The 24416-nt window shown below is 43.3% G+C and overlaps 1 protein-coding gene across 9 annotated transcripts in view; it reads right to left on the bottom strand.

Moving 5' to 3' along the window:
* The window catches only part of GAREM1 (GRB2 associated regulator of MAPK1 subtype 1), a 319538-nt gene that overhangs the window by 108393 nt on the left and 186729 nt on the right, over positions 1-24416 (bottom strand). For 3 of the 9 annotated variants that reach the window (XM_045378109.3, XM_005586947.4, XM_074022665.1), the window contains 2 exons: positions 17240-17406; positions 10578-15774 (listed from right to left, as the gene is read on the bottom strand). The exons of 2 other annotated variants lie outside the window; for them this stretch is intronic. In XM_045378109.3, coding sequence (XP_045234044.1) covers positions 14877-15774; positions 17240-17406 — 1065 coding nt within the window. In that variant the 3' untranslated portion in view covers positions 10578-14876. Of the gene's footprint in view, positions 1-10577; positions 15775-17239; positions 17407-24416 lie in introns of those variants that run through there. 4 more of the 9 variants (XM_074022664.1, XM_005586948.4, XM_074022668.1 and 1 more) reach the window with 3 other exon arrangements.

Raw genomic sequence — 24416 nt, 5'->3', positions numbered from 1 at the left:
GGCAGGGAGGGATGAAGACTACACACTGGGTACAGCATATACTGTTCAGGTCCTGGGTGCACTAAAATCTTAGAAATCACCACTAATGGATTTATCCATGTAACCAAACACAACCTGATCCCCACAAAACCTACTGAAATAAAAAACAAAAAATAAATTTAAAAAAATTCCCACCAGGATGTCCTATATTCCTACAGCCAACATGGAGGCAATGAATATTCACTGCAAGTCCATGGCAGACACTGCTGGTTGCCTGTCCAATATCTGATCTCCTCTTCTTCCTTGCTCATAGAGAGTCTCTATTAGTTCAGGGTTAGAAATAACACAGCAGGCCGGGCGCGGTGGCTCAAGCCTGTAATCCTAGCACTTTGGGAGGCCGAGACGGGCGGATCACGAGGTCAGGAGATCGAGACCATCCTGGCTAACACGGTGAAACCCCGTCTCTACTAAAAACACAAAAAATTAGCCGGGCGAGGTGGCGGGCGCCTGTAGTCCCAGCTACTCGGGAGGCTGAGGCAGGAGAATGGCGTAAACCCGGGAGGCGGAGCTTGCAGTGAGCTGAGATCCGGCCACTGCACTCCAGCCTGGGCGACAGAGCGAGACTCCGTCTCAAAAAAAAAAAAAAAAAAAAAAAAAAGAAATAACACAGCAATGCAACTTGTGCAGCTGGGTGATCATGTGACATAGTTTTGCCCAATTGGATATCTATGGGTGGCGTTTCTGAGGAATATATTTCCTTATTAAAAAGGGACAGATTCACCTGTAATCCCAGCACTTTGGGAGGCCAAGTGGGGTGGAATCACTTGAGGTCAGGAGTTTGAGACCAGCCTGGCCGACATGGTTAAATCCCATCTCTACTAAAAATACAAAAATTAGTCAGGCGTGGTGGCGCATGCCTGTAATCCCAGCTACTCTGGAGGCTGAGGCAGGAGAATCGCTTGAACCCAGGAGGCAGAGGTTGCAGTGAGTCGAGGTCATGCCACTGCGCTCCAGCCTGGGCAACAGAGTGAAATTCCATCTCAAGGAAAAAGAAAAAGGGAAAGATTCAGTTGCCATTTGTTTTTGCCTCTTGACACTTCCAACCATTCTTTCTCTTGGAAGTCAGTAAAAATGCTTGTATGTACTGGGTCCAAGTTATGATGGTGAGGATTAAAGCCCCTGGTGACGGCAGTGCAGCACGAGAGCTGAAGGGTCCTGGTTCCTGGATGACCCACTTGAGCAGCTGCAAAAGTCCTAACTTGCCTTCTTGGAGCTTCTTGTTATTCAAAAGAACACACCCCTACTTGACAAAGCCATTGTAGCTGGGTTTTAGGTCTGTGTGGCCAAACGCGATCCTGATTGGTGGAAGGCCTGAAATGCAACACACCCAAAGCTGAGTGAGCATCTCCTTCATGCTGCTTCTGTTTCTTTTCTATCCAGTTGCCCAAGTGGACAACCTGGATGCCATCTTCACTCCTGCTCCTCCCTCATTGCTGTTAGCTGGGACACCTGTTGTGCTGCTGCCACCAAAGGTGCTCTGAGCACAACCCCTGCTACCCAGCCACTGCGACCCACCGAGTGCAACCTCTCAAGCTCCTGGCAGGCAGTTGCCAGCGCTTCTGACTTTGAGGAAATCCCTGCTTGCAGTATTTGGGTGCTGCAGAATCCAGTGTGGCTGGGTGGAGAGAGGGATACTCTGGTTTGGGGCCACCATCTTGGTAGCTCCTTACTGAGCTTCTCTGCAGATGGAGTCTGTGTGACAGAGCCTCTGTTTTATCTTTTTGCGCAAAGAGGATCTGGCAGGGATTCTGGCTTGAGCACTCTCAGTCTGAGCTGCTATAATAAAATACCATACCCGAGTTTATTTCTCAAAGTTCTAGAGGTTGGTAAGTCCAAGATCAAGGCACTAGCAGATTTGGTGTCTGGTGAAGGTGTATTTCTTCACAGATGCCACCTCTTGCTTTGTTCTCACATGGCAGAAGGGGCTAGCTTGCTCTCTGGGGTCTCTTCTAAGGACACTGCTTCCGTTCATCAGGGCTTTGCCCTTATGACCAAATCATCTTCCAAAGGCCCTACCTGCTAATACCATCACATCAGTGATTAGTTTTCAACATAGGAATTTTGTTGGGACACAGCAAGCGCTATGGTTTGTCACAAAATTCATATGCTATTGTTTCTTTTTATACCTAGAAGCCCTTGAAATACTATTATAATATTAATCTTTTAGTTTCCTTTCTCGTATTGTATTAGGAGGGGGAGTGACAAAAGTTTGAGAGACTCGCAAGCATGTGGGCTATGAGAGCTTTAGGCACAGGCTCTCAAAGGTAAACACTGGCTGCCATGTTTGATGAATTGCCAAGCCCTTTCAGTTTTACCTCATAAACACTGCCCTACTTGGTCCATTTCTCTACATCCCCACAGGTGGTACTCCACCCAGCTCCTCTCATCCCTTGCATGAATTCCTATAGCTTCCTGATTGACCTCTCAGCCCCCAGGTCTGCCTTCTTTCATTCTATTTTCCACCTTGCATTCACAGAAGTCCTGTCTGTTCATGTCACATCACCCCTACTTTCAGTGACAGAGTTTCTCTGATGCTTTCAGGATGAAAGAACAGACTCCCTCATCTGCCTTGTGGTTGATCTTCATGCAAAGACTCCTTCCTGCCACTTTGTTTCTCACCAGTGTTCTTTATTCGCTACCCTCCAGTCCTACTGGACAATTCTGTAAGCAACGTGTGCTCCCTTGGATCTTTTTTTTTTTTTTTTTTTTTTTTTTTACTTTTTTTTTTTTTGAGACAGAGTCTCGCTCTGTCGCCCAGGCTGGAGTGCAGTGGCGCGATCTCGGCTCACTGCAAGCTCCACCTCCCGGGTTCACGCCATTCTCCTGCCTCAGCCTCCCGAGTAGCTGGGACTACAGGCGCCCACAACCGCGCCCGGCTAATTTTTTTTGTATTTTTAGTAGAGACGGGGTTTCACCGTGGTCTCGATCTCCTGACCTTGTGATCCGCCCGCCTCGGCCTCCCAAAGTGCTGGGATTACAGGCGTGAGCCACCGCGCCTGGCTCCCTTGGATCTTTAGGACTCTGCAAATACAGTTGGCCCCCCATGTCTATGGGTTCCACATCCACAAATTCAACCAACCACTGAAGGAAAACATCCGAAAAAACTCCACGAAATAACAATTCAATAAAAAAAACCCCAAAAATATACGATAAGAACTATTTACATAGCATTTATATTGTATTAGGTATTATAAGTAATCTAAAGACAATTTAAAGTATATAGGTGGATGTGCATAGGTTATATACAAATATACTACATCGTTTTATACCAGGGACTCGGATGTTGGTATTCCCTGGGGTCCTGGAACTAAGGGATGATTGTATTGTATTATTCCCTTGAATATCAGCCACCTTCTCCTGCCTCCCCTTTATCTTCCTAATTCCTACTTATCCTTCAGATTCCTATTTAGGCATCACTTTTTTCAGGACGCCCTCTCTGAGCTCTAAGACACAGTGAAGTTTCCCACCCCACAACTGCGAGCTCTCGGAGCATGGTGTATATATCCCCTCATAAGAGCACGGACCCTGTGTCAGAAAGATGGGTTACAACCTGGGATTGGCCATTTACTTGCTATGTGATCTTGGGTGGGTTATCCTTTTTAGATGCAGTTTCCTTATCTATAGAAATGGGAACAACAGTCTGGGTGCGGTGGCTCACACCTGTAATTTCAGCACTTTGGGAGGCTGAGGGTGGCAGATCACCTGAGGTCAGGGTGACCAATATGGAGCCTGACCAATATGGAGAAACCCCATCTCTACTAAAAATACAAAATTAGCCGGGCACGGTGGCACATGCCTGTAATCCCAGCCACTCGGGAGGCTGAATCAGGAGAATCAATTGAATCCAGGAGGTGGAGATTGCAGTGAGCTGAGATTGCTCTATTGCGCTCCAGCCTGGGGCACAAGAGCAAGACTCCATCTCAAAAAAAAAAAAAAAAAAAAAAAAGGGAACAACAGTAGTTGCTACCTCTTAATGTTGCTGTGTAAATTAAATGAAATAATGCATGTATGCATGTGATTTCCTATGGATGATATAGTGGCACTGGGGAGAAGAAGTCACAGTGGAGACAGGAAATGCCCCATGCACCTCTCAGGTGGTGCCTGTTCACAGGACTAGCTGTCTAACCAAAGGCTGTGTCCGGGAGCTCCTGGCAGTGATGACTAGTGGGAAGTGAGCTTGCGGCCAGGGCAGGCCTGGGTGCTGTGGCCAGGGCTGAGAACCAGAGAATAACTGTGTTGATCAACATAGGCACAAATGAAACACGCCTTCCCTGAAACATTCTGGGGAAGTCTCTTAGGAGCACGCCAGGGCATGGGGAGCTGGCAGATAAACAGTCGATTGATATTAAAAATAACTTCTAACCTGTCTTCTGCATTCAGTGGATCTGGTATTTACTGAAGGGTAAACTTTTACTGTTTGGAAATGATGTTAGGTACTTCCCCCAAATTACTTCAGTGAATGAACCCATACAAGCACACACCAGCTGCCCTTCCTTCCTCCCTCCATCTGCCTAGGAGACCGACAGAATTTCTCCAATGCTGTTTACCCTGGCAGACCTAATCAGATTACAGAATGTTTTAAAGCACCACAATGAGCTAGCTGGAGATAGAATAAAAGAGAAAAAAGGGAATTCAAGGAAATGTGAAATTTGGGCTAAGTCTGAGTAAAAATACAAGAAGTCTCAGGGTATGAGCAGAAACCTAGAACAGAAGGCACAGTGGTAGAGGGGATCCTCTCTTTCTGTGAACAGTAAGTTGGGAGAACACCTGAGCGAGGTCAGGAGATAAGCTGGTAATGGGATCATCCACAGTTTGGAAATGGGTGCTGGATACACCTGCTGTGTATCAGGTTCTCCTCCAGCAGCAACTGTTCACTTCTCCTTTTCAATCCTCCTAAAACATAATCAGGCCCTGACACTGGGCGACAGTCGGGAGGCGACAAAGCCAATAGACAAAAGACAGATGCTTCAAAAATGGTCAACACTGGCAACACGCTAAGGCAAAAAATTTAAATAAAACAACACTCCTCTTGAAGAAGCTGGCAAGGGTTAAAATAAGAGCATTTCCCCCTCAAGCATGAATTCTAGTGAGATGTACCTAATAGTTAACTGTATAAGGGCATGTCTCTCATTCTCCCAGTCCATATTTCAAACTGTTCTTTTACAGTGAGTTATCTGTGAAAGATAAGTTAGTTATCTCAGCCTTCCAAAGAACAGGCTCTTAGCGATTAACTGATTCATGGATCATAGTCCTCTCTAGGTTGCTATCATAATGGTGTCTCTACAGGTTGCCTTTTCCTGTTGCCAGAACAAATAATGTCCACATCTATTATCCAGAATAACTAATGCAGGGAAATCATATTTCTCCCAAATATGCTCCAGATAACTGGTGCACACAGAACTGAATCACAGTGACAAGAACTCGAGTGCTATTTTCATGTAATAGGACAACTAGAAAGAAAAGTAACATTCTCTAGGCCTGAGAAACAATAGGATAGAAAATGACCTGATTCGCAATTTATCTCCACGGAGAAATAGGTAAACATCTAAAAAAATGGAAATATAACTCACATACCATAAAAGTAGGTGAACGATTTAAGTTGCAAAATGAGGCAGAGAAGAAAGAACTGAGAACTGTTCAGTGTCGGAACAGAAACTTCCATAGAGATCTCTAAATACAGGAAGAGATCATCACAGCCTGAGGAGGCTGAAGTCCTGTCCAGGACTGAGATTTTGAGACTAAGTGGGTTTGTGAGTGATTTGCCTCAAGGATGGGAGGTCAGTCACATGTCCTCTCAAGACTGCATTTGCTTCAATGGGAAAATGGTAATTTACATGGCTAAACTTCTCCAGCTTTAGACGGGGGCAAATAGGATACAGATGCAGAACTGGCATGATTCTATACAGCCTTCACAGAAAAGAAACCAAAAGCGAGGGCATAGTGTGCAGGATAGGGTTAAGATTTTTTTTTTTTTTTTTTTTTAAAAACATAAAGCCAGTGGAGCAGACGATTTTACAACAGGAACTGTGGTCAGCCGGGTGTGGTAGCTCACGTAATCCCAGCACTTTGGGAGGCCGAGGCAAGTGGATCACAAGGTCAAGAGATCGAGACCACCCTGGCTAACACAGTGAAATCCCATCTCTACTGAAAACACAAAAATTAGCTGGGCATGGTGGCGCACGGCTATAGTCCCAGCTACTCGGGAGGCTGAGGCAGGAGAATTGTTTGAACCTGGGAGGTAGAGGTTGAAGTGAGCCGAGATCTCGCCACTGCACTCCAGCCTGGTGACAGAGTGAGACTCCGTCTAAAAACAAAACAAAACAAAACAAACCTGTGGTCTACTCTCAGAACAATCACATTACCCCATGACTCTTACTCATGAATCACTGATGTGTGATAAAAACATGATTATATGAAATTTTTTTCTTTTTTTTTGAGACAGCGTCTCACTCTATCACCCAGGCTAGAGTGCAGTGGTGCAATCTAGGTTCACTGCAGCCTTGATCTCTTGGGCTCAAGTGATCCTCCTGCCTCAGCCTTCTGAGTAGCTGCGGCTACAAGGCACATCACCATACCCAGCTAATTTTTGTATTTTTTGGGGTAGAGATGGAGTTTCCTCATGTTGCCCAGGCTGGACTCAAGCTCCTGAATTCAAGCGATTCACCTGCTTCGGCCTCTCAAAGTGCATTTCATGGCTGGGCGTGGTGCCTCATGCCTGTAATCCCTTTGGGGCTTGGGAGGCATGAGCTACCACACCCAGCCATGAAAACTTTTAACAGGCAATTATACTGCTTCAAGATGGCAACTTAAACTATGGAAAACGAAATTGTTGGTAGTTTACTGGATTTATAAAAATCAGTCATCTCCTTAAAGGGTGAATTGAAAAAAAATAGACTTGCTTTACTTTGTCAATAACTGTGTTCCTAAGAGTAGTAAAGGGCACACAGAATGAGGCAGAAACATTTATGCAAAAACTATAGATTGATGATTCTCTTTTTCTTAATTATGATGTATCTTTTCTTTGTCCTTTCTTCCATGGCCAATTGGGTGGGTTCATGGTTTGACTCTGAAGGCCAAGGAGGAGGATTGAGATATGGCTTCTCAATCCAAACTTGAAAGTCAGTTTTAGCATAATATTAGTTGATATATTTAGTTTCAGGTTGAGGGTTTTGTTTTTCAAAACAAACCAATGGATTTTTTTTTTTTTTTTTTAAAGTACAACTTCTTTTTACTCAAGAGCTTCTGATTCAAGCTATTCACTCTTAAAATTTCAGAGACAGGCCTGGCATGCTAATTTACGACTGTAATCCCAGCACTCTGGGGGGCTGAGGCGGGCTGACTGCTTGAGCCCAGGAGTTCGAGACCAGCCTGGCCTACATGGTGAAACCCCGTCCCTACAAAAAAATTTAAAAATTAGCCAGGTGTGGTGACGCGCACCTGTAGTCCCAGCTACTCAGGAGGCTGAGGTGGGAAGATCACTTGAGCCCAGGGAGGTTGAGGCTGTAGTGAGCCATGATGACATCACTGCACTCCAACTTGGGCGACAGAATGAGACCACTTCAAAAAAAAAAATAAAGAAAAGAAAAAAAAATCCCAGACTCAGAACCAAGAGGTGGCAAGGCATATGACAGATCAGTTTTCTACTCTCTTCCCCAGTGGACACCTGTGAAAAAATGCATAGTGCCCCATCCTCAAATTCCTTATCTTTCTTTTTTTCTTTTCTTTTTTTTTTTTTTTTTTAAGAGATGTCTCATTCTGTTGACCAGGCTGGAGTGCAGTGGTGCGATCTCGGCTTACCGCAACCTCTGCCTCCCGAGTTCAAGTGATTCTTGTGCCTCAGCCTCCCGAGTAGCTGGGATTATAGGTGCCCACCACCATGCCTGACTAATTTTCATATTTTTAGTAGAGACAGGGTTTTGCTATATTGGCCAGGCTGGTCTCAAACTCCTCAAGTGGCCTCAAGTGATCCACTTGCCTCGGCCTTCCAAAGTGCTGGGATTATAGGCATGAGCCACCGCCCCTGGCCCCTTATCTTTCTTGAGCTACTTCTGTTTATTCATTTCTATAACTAGGATTCCAATGCATTTGGCTAACTGAGGAAAGTTGAAAAGTGACTGATGGAAAGAGAGACCTCCAAAATGGCTGGACTGAAATTTTACTCTTTCCTAATCCCTGGCTCTCCACTGTACTCCATTAAGAGTTGACCGGGGTAATCCTTGCACAGGCACTGGCTGGGTGGAAAAGCTCCACACCCTGTGGCCATATTTCGTGCTACAGAGCTGCATCCCTTCCTAGGTGCCACAGTTTATAAACTCTTCCTAGCAGCTAGCCTGGATGAAATGTGTGCTATCTGTGAATCTCACATTTTCTGTCCCATTCATCTCATTTAGTGTCTCCATTGAGTGATCCGTGTTATCAAAGAGCAGATGTACCCAGAGCTTCCATTTCATACATAGGTTTCTCTTGATTTCCACCTAACACTGACTGAGGAGTATCAACTGAGGACTGTCCTGTTTTTCAGTCTTAGACAAAGAAGTTGGAGCACCAGGGTAGGGCGTTCCATGCACTAAGAAAACAAGTTATTTTTGAAAGCTAAAAGCTGAGGGAACTGGGAAACAGTGTTGTAATGGAAGGAATACAAAACAGGGAACCGGGAGATTTTATTTCTAGCCTTGGTTATTCCATGACCCATATGAGGTCTGGGGCCCGTCACTCACCCTCTATGGGTTTCATTCCTATAAGGAGGGAGACTAGATCCTTTCCAAGGTCCCCTCTGTCTCTAAACTTCTATAATCTGCCTACAGATGGTATTTTCCATGCTTGGCACTATGTCTCCTGGCCATGTGTTTCTGAGCACACAGAATCTGTTTCTTATCTTTACTTATCACTGCCTCTGACCCTGAGACCACTCTTAGCTTGGGTCATTCAACCATATCTCTTACTTTTCAGTTGCCTGTGTCTTTTAGAGCTAGTATTTGAGTCAATCTATGGGAACGCATCCTTTCAAGTCATTTTTTTAAGCCATTAAATGGAAGTCATTGAATTAAATAAACTAAGAAAAATTTATTCGTTGGGAAGCGATACAAACTCAACCTGGGATTTCTAGACAAGTTTACATTTCATCCATTTTTAGGCACTCAGATATTTTATGATGAGTACAAGTTTCATTGATATCACTCATTTGACCTTACTTCGTTACATTGTCACATGGCTGCAGTCTTGAGCTTGACGGCACAAAGACCGGCCACCATCAGGAATGTGATTTTCACATTGTCATTCAACAGAACCTCAAACAGCACCTACTTCTGAAGATACAACAATGAAAACATAAGCCCTGATATCAAAGAGCTTATAGCTTTCCAGGGGACCGAGATATGCACAGAGAGCTATATCAGTGCAAAGGAGTGAAATCTAATCAGCTTGGGGATGACACTTGGTAAATCCTGATGGATGTGCATGAATCACCTAAGCAAGAAGGGGCTGAGCACATCTTTTTACTCATTTCAGTGTAATAAGAATTGAATCAGCACTTATTGTTTTCAATGATTTGGCTTTTTCTAACTTCAGACATATAAGGAATGAAAGGACATCTGATTCTAACCCAACTTATTTCTAAACTCAAATTTACTTTGCAATATCTAATTTTTGGAGTCAAATGCTCTCGTGTATACTACTTGATGAAATACTCTAAATCTCGAGATAGATCTCAGGAAGTTTTGGTCAATCTAAGTCAAGCCTATAGGTTCTTCTAGCACACATTCCTGAAATCCAGTAACGTGGCCACGTATGGGTTTAGTCACAGGTTTATCCCTGTTGAAACAGGAAAGAAGGGTTGAAGGCTTAAGATGGAATGAATAATTTGGGGATGCTTTTAGTCTAGTAAAAGAAGACAGGAAGATTTGGGGCACAAAATATTGAGAAACTATTTTATGCTACAAGTTCTCTTAACCAAACTCCACTGGCAATTCTCCAGCTTCTGTGTAACATTTCCCATTGGATGCTGCAGCATATTGAGCACTCAATTTTTCTTTAGTCACCTCAGCCATCTCTGCTATTTGCTAGTTACATAAGTTAAACTGTATGTAACCCGAAGAGATATAAATTTGTTATCTTTCTTTTCCCCATTCAAATGTATACTTTTATTTAGTTTTTAAGAGTTAGTCAGGTGCAGTAGTGAGAGTGGGGAAAGAGTAGAACAAGGAGTTTGATCTGTAACTGACAGTGAACGATCAATTGAGACAACTATCTTTGGACCAGTTTTTTTTTTTTTTTTTTCCTCACCAGTTCATCTATTTTATCTTCTGCGTTATCTCCTGACCACACAGGTACTGGATTCTCTGTATGCCATCAAGTCACCTAGTTACCTGCATCTTCTGACTATGCACAATAGCCACAGTCTTCCATCTCTTTATTAATACAGAATGGGCTTGCAGTATTGGGACTCCCTCCAAATTCCCTACTCCTAAGTGAGGATGGGAAACAAGTCCTTGGAAAACTATGCACTAGGTCTGACCACTGAGGAACAACTGCAAGAAAAGCAACTTTGAAAATTTCTTTATTAGAGACATTTCAGAACCATTTAAATCAACAGACAATGAAATTTTTAGACATAACATACTGTGTTTATCTTGAGGTACACATTGGGCCCATTAGATAATGTTTTGGAAAGTAATGCAACTGTTAACTGATAGTTAACAACCCAAGTTTTCCAAGCAAAGAAACTGTAAAGACGGTTACAAAATTCTTTGAAAAGAATACACCATTTCCATTTAAGATAAACTCTCCAAATTCTTAACTGATTTCAATTTTTAGGCTTAGCTTAAATATTTTAAATGAAACTTAATATGAGAGTGGGAGAAAAGGTTTATAGCTATAGCTAAGAAATTATCTGAGCCCTACTACATGAGATTGTAAACAAAGGAAATTCGCAATCTGATAAGCTCTATTACAAAATTTATAGCCTAAAAATTAGAGCAGCAAAATTACAGAAGATATTTGTATATAGTTTAAACTGAAATCACGTTTATTCCTTGTTTCTGGCTATCACAATGAGACACATTTTAAAACACCAAGTTTTGAAGACTAAACGGTGTGATTTAACATGATGCGACCATGAGCATCCCATATTATTACAATCCCACAATCTAAAAGCTCTACTTCACATAATTTGCACTCTAGGCCTTTTATTCTTCTTGCTCAAGCAGCCTGGTGCCTTTAGGTAACTTGAAAGATAGTGGAAATTGATAAAAGAGGCATGTTTCTGAAAACCTCCTATGTCCAACAACAGATTTAACTTTTCTGGTAGACTGAAATCAAAATTTCCTTTGAACAGTTCACTAGGTTCTTCAGAGGATTATTTGTTTTCCAGTTTGTTATTCAAAATGTTAATCTTATACTTGCTAGGCACGATGAGTAGTGACTTATACAAAGTGTTTAGAAAATGAAGGACCCTCCATCCTGCCACACCCCGCCTCCTATCCCTGGACTTCTCAGGGAGCTGTATGGATAACATGCAGGTGGCTGTGGAATGTGAGCAGAGACTGTTTATGCATGTGTCTGAAAACAGTTGGAATGGACTGTCATAATATTTCCTATAAGACTGTTGTATTTCGACATGAGACAAGAATAAACACTGCAATTTAGATGAATGGGCAGTCCGCTGCAACTTCATAAACTGCAATGATATATGTGGGTTGAAAGAATGTAAGTAAATTTCACAGTTCATAAAGTTGAGCAGCTCAACTTAAAGAAGAGAAAACTTGCAAGATTGATCTGTGAGTGTTTGAATTCTGCCTCCCAACATGAGTCAGGCCCACATTATACATTTTAGCTGCTTGGCTTGGTTTATTGCTGATTTTCTTTTCTGATGGGGGCCATGATGATTTTTGCCATGAATCTAAGGACCCAAAAGGGTCTTGTTTAGACAGACACTTCCTCTCTTTTGATTATAGGGGACCTGCCAGAGGACATAAGATGATAAGCCTTGACCTGGTTGGTTAGAAAGGTTCTGTGTGTGGATCTCTGGGCATCACTTTTCTGCTGTCTCCTTATTATCACTGCTTTGCATATCTTGTCAGGATTCTCTTGGAGCTATGAATGCTTTGTCTAGTCAGGGCGCCAAGGTCCTTCATAGACAGGTGCTCGGCTTAGGAATGGCAATTTCATATATTTGTGGCTTTTAGAGATGACAGAAGATATTTATTACAATTAAAAGAATTGCAGGTCAGTAAAAAAAAAAAACAAAACAAAGAAACAACACACTAGGCAGTGAGAGAGATCTTAGTGATCTTGGGGTGTTCTGTACCCCTTAATAGAGGCTGACATTTTAAAGACAGGACACATGTAATTCTCCATATACCCAGCTGCCCAGAGGACTTCACATCTTTCTTACCCACACATACGTACTCTTAGCAACTGAGATTTCAAATATAAACAATATCATCTCCAAGAGGGCAGGGGCTGTGTCTTTTACTCAGCACTGTAGAGTGATACTAGACTGTTTCATGCATAAGTGAACCAAAGGCCACAGTCCCTGCCCTCAAGAAGTCTCCGCATTGCCAATCAATATAAACTTGACAAAAATACGCCAAGTCCCAAACAAGCAAAAAGAATTTAAAACCCTATTTTGTGTAAAGTTTTTACAAAAAGAAAAATAAAAACAAAAAAACGCTAAAAGGAGTCAGTTGTTTTTGTGAGGCAACCTTCATAGTAAACCCAAACCAACCCTGTTCCTTCTTCCTGAATTTGAGAATCGTGTCTGAGTGTTAAGTATTTTAAAACGGATTCAGCTAGGTTTGCCAATGAAAATTTGCCGCTTAGTAACTGCATCTTGCCTGTTTTTATTTTAGAAAGAAGTTCTGAGAGATTTACTTTCCTAAGGGAGGCAGTCCCCCTCACACAGAAGGATGCTTTCAGAACACGAAAGCCTCATGAGTCTCAAGTCCTGTGAGTGCAGTACCAGACACTTCCTCATTGACTTGTCAGTGACTTTTGAAGAGGTGCTCCAGCGTGAAAATTTTACAGAGTATTCTTTTTGCCTATAGTATTTACATTTTGGGAGACATGTTAGGAGAAAAAAATACTTTTTTTGATAAAGAGATCTAAGATGGAAAATGAGATCTAACATGGAAAATTAGGTATCAATTCACCTCAACTCTAAACCATGATATGGATTAAAAGTATCTTTCTTCTAATGCCAAGAAACAGAGACACGTTTCACAGGTCTATAAAACTAGACTGGTGGGTCTTGTCTTTCAATTTATTTTTTTTGTTTTGGTAGCAGGAAGAGATAAGATGTAAGTCCATCCTGCAAGTTTTGCTGCCGCCTCGCTGGCTGACCTTGCTATTCAAGAGGGCACAGTGTGCACCTCGGTCATGGGCTGTCCGCACGTCTGGAATCTGGGGCCAGACTCTGGGGTGCAGGGGGGTAGATGATGCCTTGCTCTGAGAACTAACACAATCCTCAGATGTATATTCTCTAAAAAAGAATAATGACGATGCCATTATATTTTGGAATACTTAATCATATTTAGCAAAAATTCTGAGACTAATGTAAAAGTATGGTAATAATGTATTTTCTTTGAAAGAGAGGGAAGAAGTGGTTTATGAAATAAACAAGTCCTCTTCTAGGTATTTTAAAAATACTCAACAGATGTGGCATATATAATAAGAAAGGCTGGTGCATCTGATTTCTGAGCTCTCGTAAAGCACGAAGCAGGTTGAGAAAGGGTAATGCATGCTGACAAATGCTCTTCAGACCTCTCGTCATCAGACACCAGGGGAAGGAGACCCTCAAACCGGAGAATTATAATTCAACAGAAACTGTCATTTCCCCAGATGTCATGGGAGTATTACATGCAAAAACCAGCCCTGCAGTGAGTGGGCTTAAACTCAAACTTAATTCTTCAATACAGGACTCTTTACTGACTTGTTCTAAGTTTTCAGTGATGAACCCAAATAAGACTGAGCTTCAAGTGACAGGGTTCTGAGAATCTTTGGAGTCATTCTGTCCACTAATCCTAATAGAATCAATGTAGATAACAGTCCCCAAACCTCAATGGATTATTTAAAAGTGAACAGATGTTACCTAAAATATCAGAATCAAAATTATGTGTAAAACATATCCGGGTGTATTGTGTATGCATCTAGACATGTTTATATATGTATATTATTTTTTCTCTGCTCAATAAAATTAGCAGCAGTTACAGATAAATTATTGTGGTCATGATTTGTGTGATTTCTAAGGACAACATATATCCCTTTATCAACACATGACTTTTCGAAAATGCCTTCTCATAAAAAGATCCCCACCAAGCATATAACATTAAAGTGTCAATTCATATCACTAACATTTTCAGGCACAAGAGTAAAACAATTAGCATGAAGCAATCTGAATGACGGAGCACAGAACATAGTTAATTGTCTAAAGTCAACCCTCCTAAAAGAAGGGAATTGTTGTTTTTTTTTTTTTTTTTTTTTTTTTAAAGATTTTTATGTCTTTCAGCTTTGGCTGTTTTGTAATAAATATCATACCTTCTCGCATAAACCTACTTGGGTAAGAATGACTTCTCTGCACATGCCTTTTTTCCTGTTAGCAGCTGCTGAGTGTTTGTTGAGTGACGTACAAGGCACACCTCCAAGTGTTCTGTACAGCATTTTTATTGATGTACAAAATAGCCTGTTCACCATTCAAAAACGTAATCTGCATAGTAAGAGTTTCTCTTATCCCTATTTACAGAGAAGGTTTTTAGTGCAAAAACATGAAATTGTGTCCCAGCCCACCCCTTCTAGCACACGCATTGATCAGTTTTGTTCCATGCTGGCTGAGGGTTATTTGGCTATATTTTGGGCCTCCAGCCATTAATGAACTGCATTATCTTCTTCACCTGCAGTTTGCTCAATTTGAAATCCTCTGAGAGGATTTCTTCCGTTAGCTGAACAAGCAGGTTCCCATCAATCTTTTCAGTAACAAAGAAGGATATGACATCTTCGGACAAACCAATGAACCGTAGTGACTTGGCCACTTCCTCTATAGAGAGTCCTGATAGGTCAGCCGGTGGCTGCCACGGGGAACCGTCGCCACAGGATCTGGGGGCCAGCTGGAGGTGGAGCGGGGATGAGAAAGGGTAGGAGGCAGAGAAGATGTCCTGCATGCCCTTTTTAACAAAATACTGGTCCTCAGAGAGATCTGGTGACCCAGACTTGGGGTCTTCCTCAGCACCATCAATTTTCAGAGGCAAAGGAGATGTTTCGGAGGCGACCTTCTCTTCTACTAGTTTTGGAGCCCTGGGGGGTAAGGCAGGGCATGAAGTACTCTGCTTTGTCACGCCAGCTGCAAGAGTTTTCACATCTGTACTCTCCAGAGAGTAGCTGGCTGACTTGGGACAACCAGAGACGCTGCTACTGAATTCTGCAGTGACTGAGCTAGGGGGGCTGGACAAGAGCTCACAGCCATCAAAATCAAAAGGTGCTGGGCAGTTTCTCTTTGGTGTGCCTGGCGTCTTTTGTCTAGGGTAACTGTAACTCCTGCTTGGATCCAGAAGGAAGTCACTCCTGGTCTGGCTCTCTGATGCTCCCAAATAATGATTAGGCCACGAGAGCCGAGAGGACACAGCTTCAGCAGAAGGACTTCCAAATGGGGATTTCAGGTCCACAGAATCAGTTTTCACTCGGTTACATGGATAGCAGGAAACAGGAGTGCTTTCAGAAGGACTTGTGTCAGTTTTAGTGACGCTGCTTAAAAGCAAACACAAAAAGAGAAATCAGTTACAAGAAAAAAGCCAAATCCCAAGGCTTTCGTTATTTATAGATGTTACTGCTGAATAGAAAAGTGCAGTTAGCTTTGAATTCAATAAAGTTCCTGCTAACTTCACTGTTTTTTTTTTTTTTTAAAAGAATCTTTAATAAAATACATTGGTAATTTTAGATATGTACATAATGATTTAAAATGCTACAGAGGAGATAAAATAAGTATTTCACCTAGTAAGAAAATCGTTGTTAATAGGTGCCTGGGTCTTTACGATGAGGAAAATTATTAAGTCATGTGTAGGCTCTGCACCAACAGGTGCCATGATGGATGAATAATGTCTGCAGTGAGCGAGGGTAGAGTGAGAGAATAGTAAATGGGTGGCGCATGCTTGCCATGCTTGCGCTACAATGACATGATGGCATCACACCACCCGTGACTCTATTTCCATCCAAAAGTCTGAGGTAGGAGGAAATGCTTCAAATAAAATGCTAATCCTTGCCTTGGTTTCTGAACAATCGAGTAACATTAGCACAAGGATTTAAATGTCCAGAGAACAAAAAATACCTGCAAAGAGAGCTACTTTAAACTGTAACGAGCGCATGTGGAGTGGTGGATTAGGCTCTGGGGGGGCCGTGTTTTAAGAGCAACAGGAAACTAGAGTGTGCTCAAAGGAGGGTGAGCAGGCCGGTGAGGGGTCTGACAGTGACGTCAGGGAAGCAGCAGAGGGAGGCACGGATGTTTCTTTTGGAGAAGAGAAGACTTCTATCATAGCTGACTCGGAATTTTCATGAGTCGACAAAGAGATACGGGATGGACCTATTTTTATTTCTTTAGACCTAAGAAATGATTGAAAGTTACATAGAGATTGATTTCAACTCAATATAATAAAGGTTTTTTTTTTTTTTTTTTTTTTTAAGTATTGCTACTTGCCAACAATGGAATGAGCTGTGTTGTAGAAGAATGAGCTCAGAGCACTGGAAGTATCCAGACAAAAGGAAATGACCACCCAACAGTGATGGTCAAAAGGGGACTCCTGTCTGGGAATTCAGAGTAGACAGCCAATGGCACCCTTTCCATTTCAGGTCCTGGTCGAAGGTGCTGTCTGCTGAAGGTACTGTCTGCTCGTGTCAAAGTCAGAGTGGAAAGAACTAGATGCTGATCTGTGAGAACTGACGGCAGCCCCTGGGGTGTTTCCAGGAGAATCTAGTTGGCCTTTACCTCTGAATTTCTCAGATTGGTGTGGTATCTTTTCTTCCCAAGACACACTGGCTCTTCCATCCTAGCTAAGGGGCCCCGGCATGCTCACCCAGTGAAATTATTTAAAAAACTAAAAAGCCATTTCCTCTCCCACCACCCTGCCTCAGTTAGGGCTACCCTGAAAATGCTCTCAAGAACCCATGAACTGCTGGATGAGAAGATAAGCGTGCAGCGGGGCCTGGCAAGAAGACTTACATGTTGTGTAGCCCTGAAGAATAGTAGGACAAGGTGGGGCTGGGAGAGCGAGTCTGTTGCCGCGCTGGCTTGACTGTGCGAGGAGGGATGGAGGGACTGGTGGACAAAGGCTTTGCGCTTCGGGGTGGAACAGGTGGGGCATTCAGGAGCCGGCATTCTTCTCTGACCTGGCGCAGAAAAGAACACTCCAGGTTAGCAACAGACTGACAATGCCACGGGGGGCCAGCTCAATCCTGCAGACTTGCTCAAGTCACTCCTCTTAAACCATAACAGCAGGGTGTAAGCACGGCAGAGAGAAGATTGAAGTAAACAAGAATGATGGGAAGCACAGAGGCTGCCAGAGAGCAAATCAGACGCCTGTCACACACTTGCTGGGACAGAATGACTTTTGAAAGAAACTGCTTCGCAAATGCTGGCTGCTACTGAAATACAGAAAGTAATATGAAATATGGCAAGTTAAAGTATCTATGGTTAAAGAGCTAGTGACATGTGAGGATGGATAAAAAGGAAGTATTAAGAAAATAAGAACATAAGGCATTCACAAATTTAACTTGAGGATTCATCTCTTCTATTAGGTTGTGTTTTTTTCACTGTTCAAGCTGAATTCAATCTGATCCAAACCTTAGAGAACCCTGGACCTGGTCCAGGGCTAAAGCTCCTTCTGAAGTCATGTTCAGGGAATTTTTTTTTTTTTTTTTGAGATGGAGTCTCACTCTGTCGCCCAGGTTGGAATGCAGTGGCACAATCTTGGCTCAGCTCACTGCAACCTCTGCTTCCTGGGCTCAGGTGATCCTCCCACATCACCCTCCCGAGAGGGCACCTGACTAATTTTTCATATTTTTAGTAGAGATGAAGTTTCTGTTGCCCATGCTGGAGTGCAGTGGCGCCATCTTGGCTCACTGCAACCTCCGCTTCCCGAGTTCAAGCGATTCTCCTGCCTCAGCCTCCTGAGTAGCTGAGATTACAGGCACCTGCCACCACGCCCGGCTAATTTTTGTATTTGGAGTAGAGTCGGGGTTTGAACATGTTGGCCAGGCTGGTCTTGAACTCCTGATCTCAAGTCATCCACTTGCCTGGGCCTCCCAAAGTGCTGAGATTACAGGTATGTGACACTGCGCCTGCCTGGCAAGGGCTTCGGAAATGTAAATGTGAGTATCACTGGAGGATCTTGTTTAAAATGCAGATTTTGATTCTGTTGACACCGGGTGGGGCCTGAGAATCTGCATTTCTAACAAGTTCCCAGGTGATACTGATGCTACTGGACCACGGTCCACTCACTGACAAGGTTGCAGAAGGAGTCATGAAGCGGCTCTCTACATCCAGAAAGTACTTTTTAAAAGAGCTGCTTCTAGCTCTCTCCTTTCCTTCGTCTTCACACTGGAGAGGATCTAGCTGATCTGTGATGTCCATGGCTTCTCTGAGACTGCCTGCTGTTCCCCTAATTTGCTTTCCATTCCTTGCAGGCATTTCAGAATATAATCACCAATGAAGCGACATTTTTCATGTACTTCTCCGTGTCAGGCAGCAGGGGGCAGTTTATACCTGGCTCTGCCAGTCTACCCTAAGCTATAGCGGTAAAAATATTAATAGAGCCAATAGCCAATTCTGACTCTGTCAAAAATGCTATGCTTTGAAATGCTCTCCCGGTCTACTTTTAGGCTATGTCCCCACCAAGTTTTTCACCTTCACTTTCAACTCCTTTCTGGCCAAGCAGCTCTGGGATAAGACAAGAAAACAGCAAGCTCCTATTAGCTTTGGTACTGAGTTTGCTTAAGCTGAAATGAAATGGGTTCATGTCATCACACTGCATCTCCTACTATCTACACCGCACCCAGGATCTCTACCTCACACCCCAGGCCTGATCCACTTGCCAGAGAAAACCGGCCATTAAGAAAGGACGCATGGCTATGGGTAGCCCAGTAAACCCAATTCTAAATGAAGTGGAAGCAAGTCTCTCATTGGCTACATTTCTTCCCGGGGCTGCCGATCACTGCCCCTACCTGCAGGGCCGACAGCCCTGGTTACTGGGGCCCAGTGGGTTGGGGAGAGGGAATGGTTTCATCTGGAGAAGCTCTGTAGACTAAAAGAAAACATTCGGAGCAGCAGATTTCTTCCACAATAGATGCAGGCTTTCCCCTGTGAGCTTTTAAAAAGGTGGTGGATGACTGCAGAAAGGATGCCCACGAGGAAATGAGCTTTGGATAACGACATGAGAGGAATGCTTGGCGGGGCTGGCCCAGGAAAGACCCTTGCACCATTCTGGGGTCTTCCTTTTTTTTTTTTTTGAGACGGAGTTTCACTCTTGTTGCTCAGGCTGGAGGGCAATGGCGTGATCTCGGCTCACTGCAACCTCCGCCTCCCAGGTTCAAGCGATTCTCCTGCCTCTGCCTCCCGAGAATAGCTGGGATCACAGACATGCGCCACCACACCTGGCTAATTTTGTATTTTTAGTAGAGAGGGGGTTTCGTCATGCTGACCAGGCTGGTCTCGAACTGCTGACCTCAGGTGATCCACCCTCCTTGGCCAGCTGGGTCTTCTTAAGAGGCTGAGAACTGACCAGGATGTTGCAGCTTAGGCTGGGCGACCCCGCTTTCTGGCTTTGGTTTATCTTCCACTGCCTTGTTAGTGAACTGTAAGGTAGCCAAATGTGTTTGTTTCTTAGGGAATATCTGTAGACTTTAGGGTGGATGGGTGTCACTTCATTACAGATGTGCTTGGTTCTATTTATGTTTATAGTAATAGGGCTCATGGAAAATGCGAGACGATAAGGACTCTGTCAGTTAACTTTTTAATTTTAAAATAAATACTTAGTCACTTCCCAATATTGGATTAGAGTGGAACATGAGGAAAACATGGTTAAGCTGGATTCATTTTAGCATTTTCAAAACTTTAGAATTAGCCATTAAATATGACATTTCATTAGGAAACACTTACCTGAGATGCCAATTATAATATGCTCAGATGCCAATTACAATACGCATTTTAATTTACAATAGTCGGCTGACTTCGGTCTATAAACTCAGAAAAGCCACTTGCAGTTGAAATTGACCTAAAGGAACTCCCCTCTTCCTGTTCTCATAACCAATCCCAGGTACCCAAGGTCACTTAGAGCTGGTTCCGCCACCTTCATAACTAGGGACTCCTGAGGCTAACAGGTTTCCCACAATGGCGAGGAGAGGGCGATAGTGAAGAGAAACACTTCCAAGCTCCAGGGCCTGGTGAGGAGGTAGCCGGGGCCAACTGGAGTGTTTATGGTTGGCGCTCAAGACAGAATTTGAGACACGGAAAGCCTTTGGGGTGGCCACATGACTCCTGAAGGGAGTTAAAGAACTAATATATGTGTGTGTGTGTGTGTGTGTGTGTGAGAGAGAGAGAGAGAGAGAGACAGAGAGAGAAACAAGCTGATTCTTACTCTTAGGAGATGGGATGTTGTCAGTGATGAAGCAAGAATATGAGGCCAGGATTTTTTTCTGTTGTGATGGGAGGGCAATCTGGGTGTTGCTATGTGAGGTCAAGGTAAAAGAATTAGGCTTACTTGAAACTCACTTTAGAGAAAGGTGGTTTTTTTGTTGTTGTTGTTTTGTTTTTTTCTTTTTTTAAAGGATGACTTTAAAGGGACTCCATTCATGACAAGAATTTCGAGTGTCATTTTGTTGAGGCACAGAGTGAGTGGCTTGCGCTACGCCAGGCAGGTGGGGGGCAGCCCATGGCAGGTGGGCACAGCTGAGGACTCCACAGACACATTGCTAAGTGGCATTATAACTTTCAACTTGTTGCTGCATGGGTGGCCGCTCTGATGATGGCCTATTTATCTGCATCTTAAGGGAAGAATGACATGCTGTGGTAGGATGTATGCATTTTGGGATTCAGACAAAATGACAAAGTGAGGGTATATTGTACCATCTTACATTCTATCTCTTACTATCGGAACAGTAACAGTTCTACTACTCTTTGCTTCTTGATTTGATTCACGTGGGATATTTACATCCAGGAGGAAGGTAGCTGTGTTTTAGATGAGTTTTATCTGTCAATAAGAGACAATTTGTAAGACTAGACGGTCAATCACCCTATTTCCAGTTTTCCTTCATATTCAATTTAGTTTTTAAGTGTACAATTTTCAGCACATCCCTTGTGGAAGCCTCAGCATGTGGCTCTCATCATGTTACTGGCTGTCTCCGGTGGCTCCCTCTGATTCCTGGATAAAGGCCGGCCCCCCCTGCCTGCCACCCAAGGCTCTGTGCAGTCAGGGTCCCACGCATCTTTCTAGCAAGCTCTCCCACTGCTCCTAGTCTATATGGGCACACAGGTCCCTGCAAAGTGGCGGACTCAGTGTCCCCCCAGCACACCCTGTGCTTCCCTGCCACTTTCTCTGGTTTAGTTTTTACTGCCCACCACACCTCAACACCAGTTCCTGTGGGCCAGCCCCACACATTACACACTCTGTGTGCCACACACTGTTCATATTTACTTACTCTCCATCTATATTTAATGAGCCTGAGAGCTAAAACGTAGGGACTGCCATACTTGTTATCACCAACCTGGGGATAGCAGAGTTTGGGAATTTGTCACTCCTGGCACAAGCATGTCACACAGAATGCCTGGTAGATGTTAAGGAATGTCACAAAAAATACCAAAAAAAAAAAAAAAAAAGGCACTTAAAAAACTCATATACCATAGAATATCTTTTATATGTTTATGTGGAAATTATTATTGACAAGTCATTTGGGCTGGATGTTAAGTTTTTTTTGGTGACACTGAGTCAATTTAGGGAAAAAAAGGCACCAGCAGACCTGGCACATACGATCACCACCAACTCTACCACCACCCGTTGACACAGTGTCACGGTGAAAATGACAATGACAGTATTCCTGAACTAGGAAATGCTGTGGCTTTAATCTAGCATACCCCAGAGTAATGACTACTCTAAAATGAAGATCTAAAGGACTATATTGTGCCTAATGGACTATTTGTTTCCAATGCAACGTTTACAACTGGACTTCCACCGGCAACACAAGGAGAGAGGGGCCCCTGTAGTATCAGGAACGAACCTCCAACCCTCGTGCTCAGTGAAGAGCTGGCATTCTGTTTTGAGGTGGGTGTTACTGTCCACTGCAGATGACGGTGATCTTTGCCTATGTGTAGTTAATTTCTGGTTATGAGTACCTTGAGTATTCACAGAGAAGCTCCTGGAACCACAGTCCTGTTGATGACAGGCTCAATGGACACAGTGTGGATACAGGGAGTACCCAAAGTCTCGCTTCCTGAGCAATTCCCTGGCCTAAAGCTTTTCTTCGCAGCGGCTCCACCGCGAGCATACGTCTCTCCTCTTGCTCCTTCAGAGTAAGTCTGTCTCTTTTCTAAAATGTTCAGTGTTTCAATTATCATCAAGCATGAGACACCACTAACCTGGTGTTGATACAAGTCTCCTTGGTATTCACATGGCAGATCGCGAATGCAGAGCTAAACAGAAAGCTCACTTATTAAAGAGGTAGAAATGGTGAGTTCTGTTCTTTCTTGAACTTCACCCTCTTTAGTCAATGAGGCCTATTCCTAGAGAGGCATATTCAGGCAACTGAAATAATCTAAGAGTGGGGGCTTAAAGCAAACTGTAAAAGGTGTCTGTCTTGGGGGCTGCCAGCCGGGATCACAAGCATCGACTTCCATCATCCCTAAAAGTCTGAAGAACATGGCTGTCGCTTTCTCTTTTCCTACAGCCTCTATTAATTCCACTTTGCTATTTGTTCAAATATACTGAGTGCCTATCATGTGCTCATTGAGTTAGCGTTGAGTTACAACAGTGAGTAACTCATGGAATGACTTATGAGGGAGGGAAACAAACACATAATTAAAATACAATCTGGTAAGTGTAATAATAGAAGTATATGCAAGGTTCATGGGATCACCATGAATTTACTCAAGGTGGCAGGAGAAGAACAAATTCACAGGTGATTTTACTGAGAAAGTCTTAGGAGGGATTATGAGTGTGCAAAAGGTAGAAGATAAAAGAACATGGCATGAAAGAAGAACCAGAATGATGATCTGGTCTGCGGGCTTAGATGATGAAACAAAACACTGGTGCTGTTCATCAGACAGAAATTTAAAAGAACAGGGCTTGGGAGAAGCAGAGGAGGTCGGTTTTGAAAATACTAACTTTGAGCTCAGTGTTCTAATGATAGTTAGAATCTGAAGTTATGGCGGCACTGAGATCCCAGATGAGAAGCGAAGAAGGTTGAACCCCCAAGGGATGGGCAGAAGAGAAGACAGAGGAGGGGAAAAACAGGTAACTGCACTTTAATGCTCACAGAGCAGAATCATGCTTGAATGGCATCAAGGAAGCCAAGGGAGGGAGAGCTGCAGGGGAACAACAGTGCAAAGATGGAGAGATGTCACGAAGTCAGAAAAGGGGCTGGAAGAGGTTCCCCTTATGTGACAGTTAGCAAGTCACTGGTGATCTTAGCAAATGAGGTGTGAGTCAAGTGAGGGGGCAGAGCCAGACTCTAGTGCGTCAAAGCTAGACAGGAGGGAAGAGTGGTGTTGGTGAGGGCAGACCACTCTTCTCAGGAATTGTCTAGAAAGGAAGGAGTGAGGCAGTTGTTAGAAAAGGATGCTGGTTTGAAGGAGGCATGCCTTTTCAAAAAAACTTTAAAGAAACTTGAAAAAATGTGCCTGGGTATGTATATGCATGCATGTAAGCTGGAGGTCAAGTGCACATTGACACCTGGGACTCTGCTCTCCTTTAACTTAAGAAGATAAAGGGGAGACCATTTTTCCATTGTTCCCTGCCTCTGTCATGCCATCAGTGGCCACATAAAGCTAGAAAAATAATTAATGGTAGCATATCATCTAGCAGTGAAAGCAAAGATGAAACACACCTAATAGAACAAACGCTTTGGAAAGCTTCATGTTTCTAAGTGGAGGTGGTCAACAAAGTCAAGTGCAACTCCAATCCATGGTCCAAATCAAACACATCATAAAATGGAACTATTTTCTTTACTTTCAGAATACTGCCCAGAGAGCTTAACGTCATTTCCTGAGTCCTAGAATAGACATTTAACCTTCTTTTCCCTTCTCCCTTTCTTACAGTTCTAACTCTTGCTTAGCTGGGAGGGAACTGAGCACAGGTCAAGGATCAGTAATTTGAAAAGTGGAAAACAAGGTCTCCTCTAAATTGCCACAT

The sequence above is a fragment of the Macaca fascicularis genome, chromosome 18 (assembly GCF_037993035.2).
Source record: "Macaca fascicularis isolate 582-1 chromosome 18, T2T-MFA8v1.1".
NCBI classification, from domain to species: Eukaryota; Metazoa; Chordata; class Mammalia; order Primates; family Cercopithecidae; genus Macaca; species Macaca fascicularis.
The sequence above is the reverse complement of the archived record's forward strand: the minus strand, read 5'-3'. Positions and strand labels throughout refer to the sequence as shown.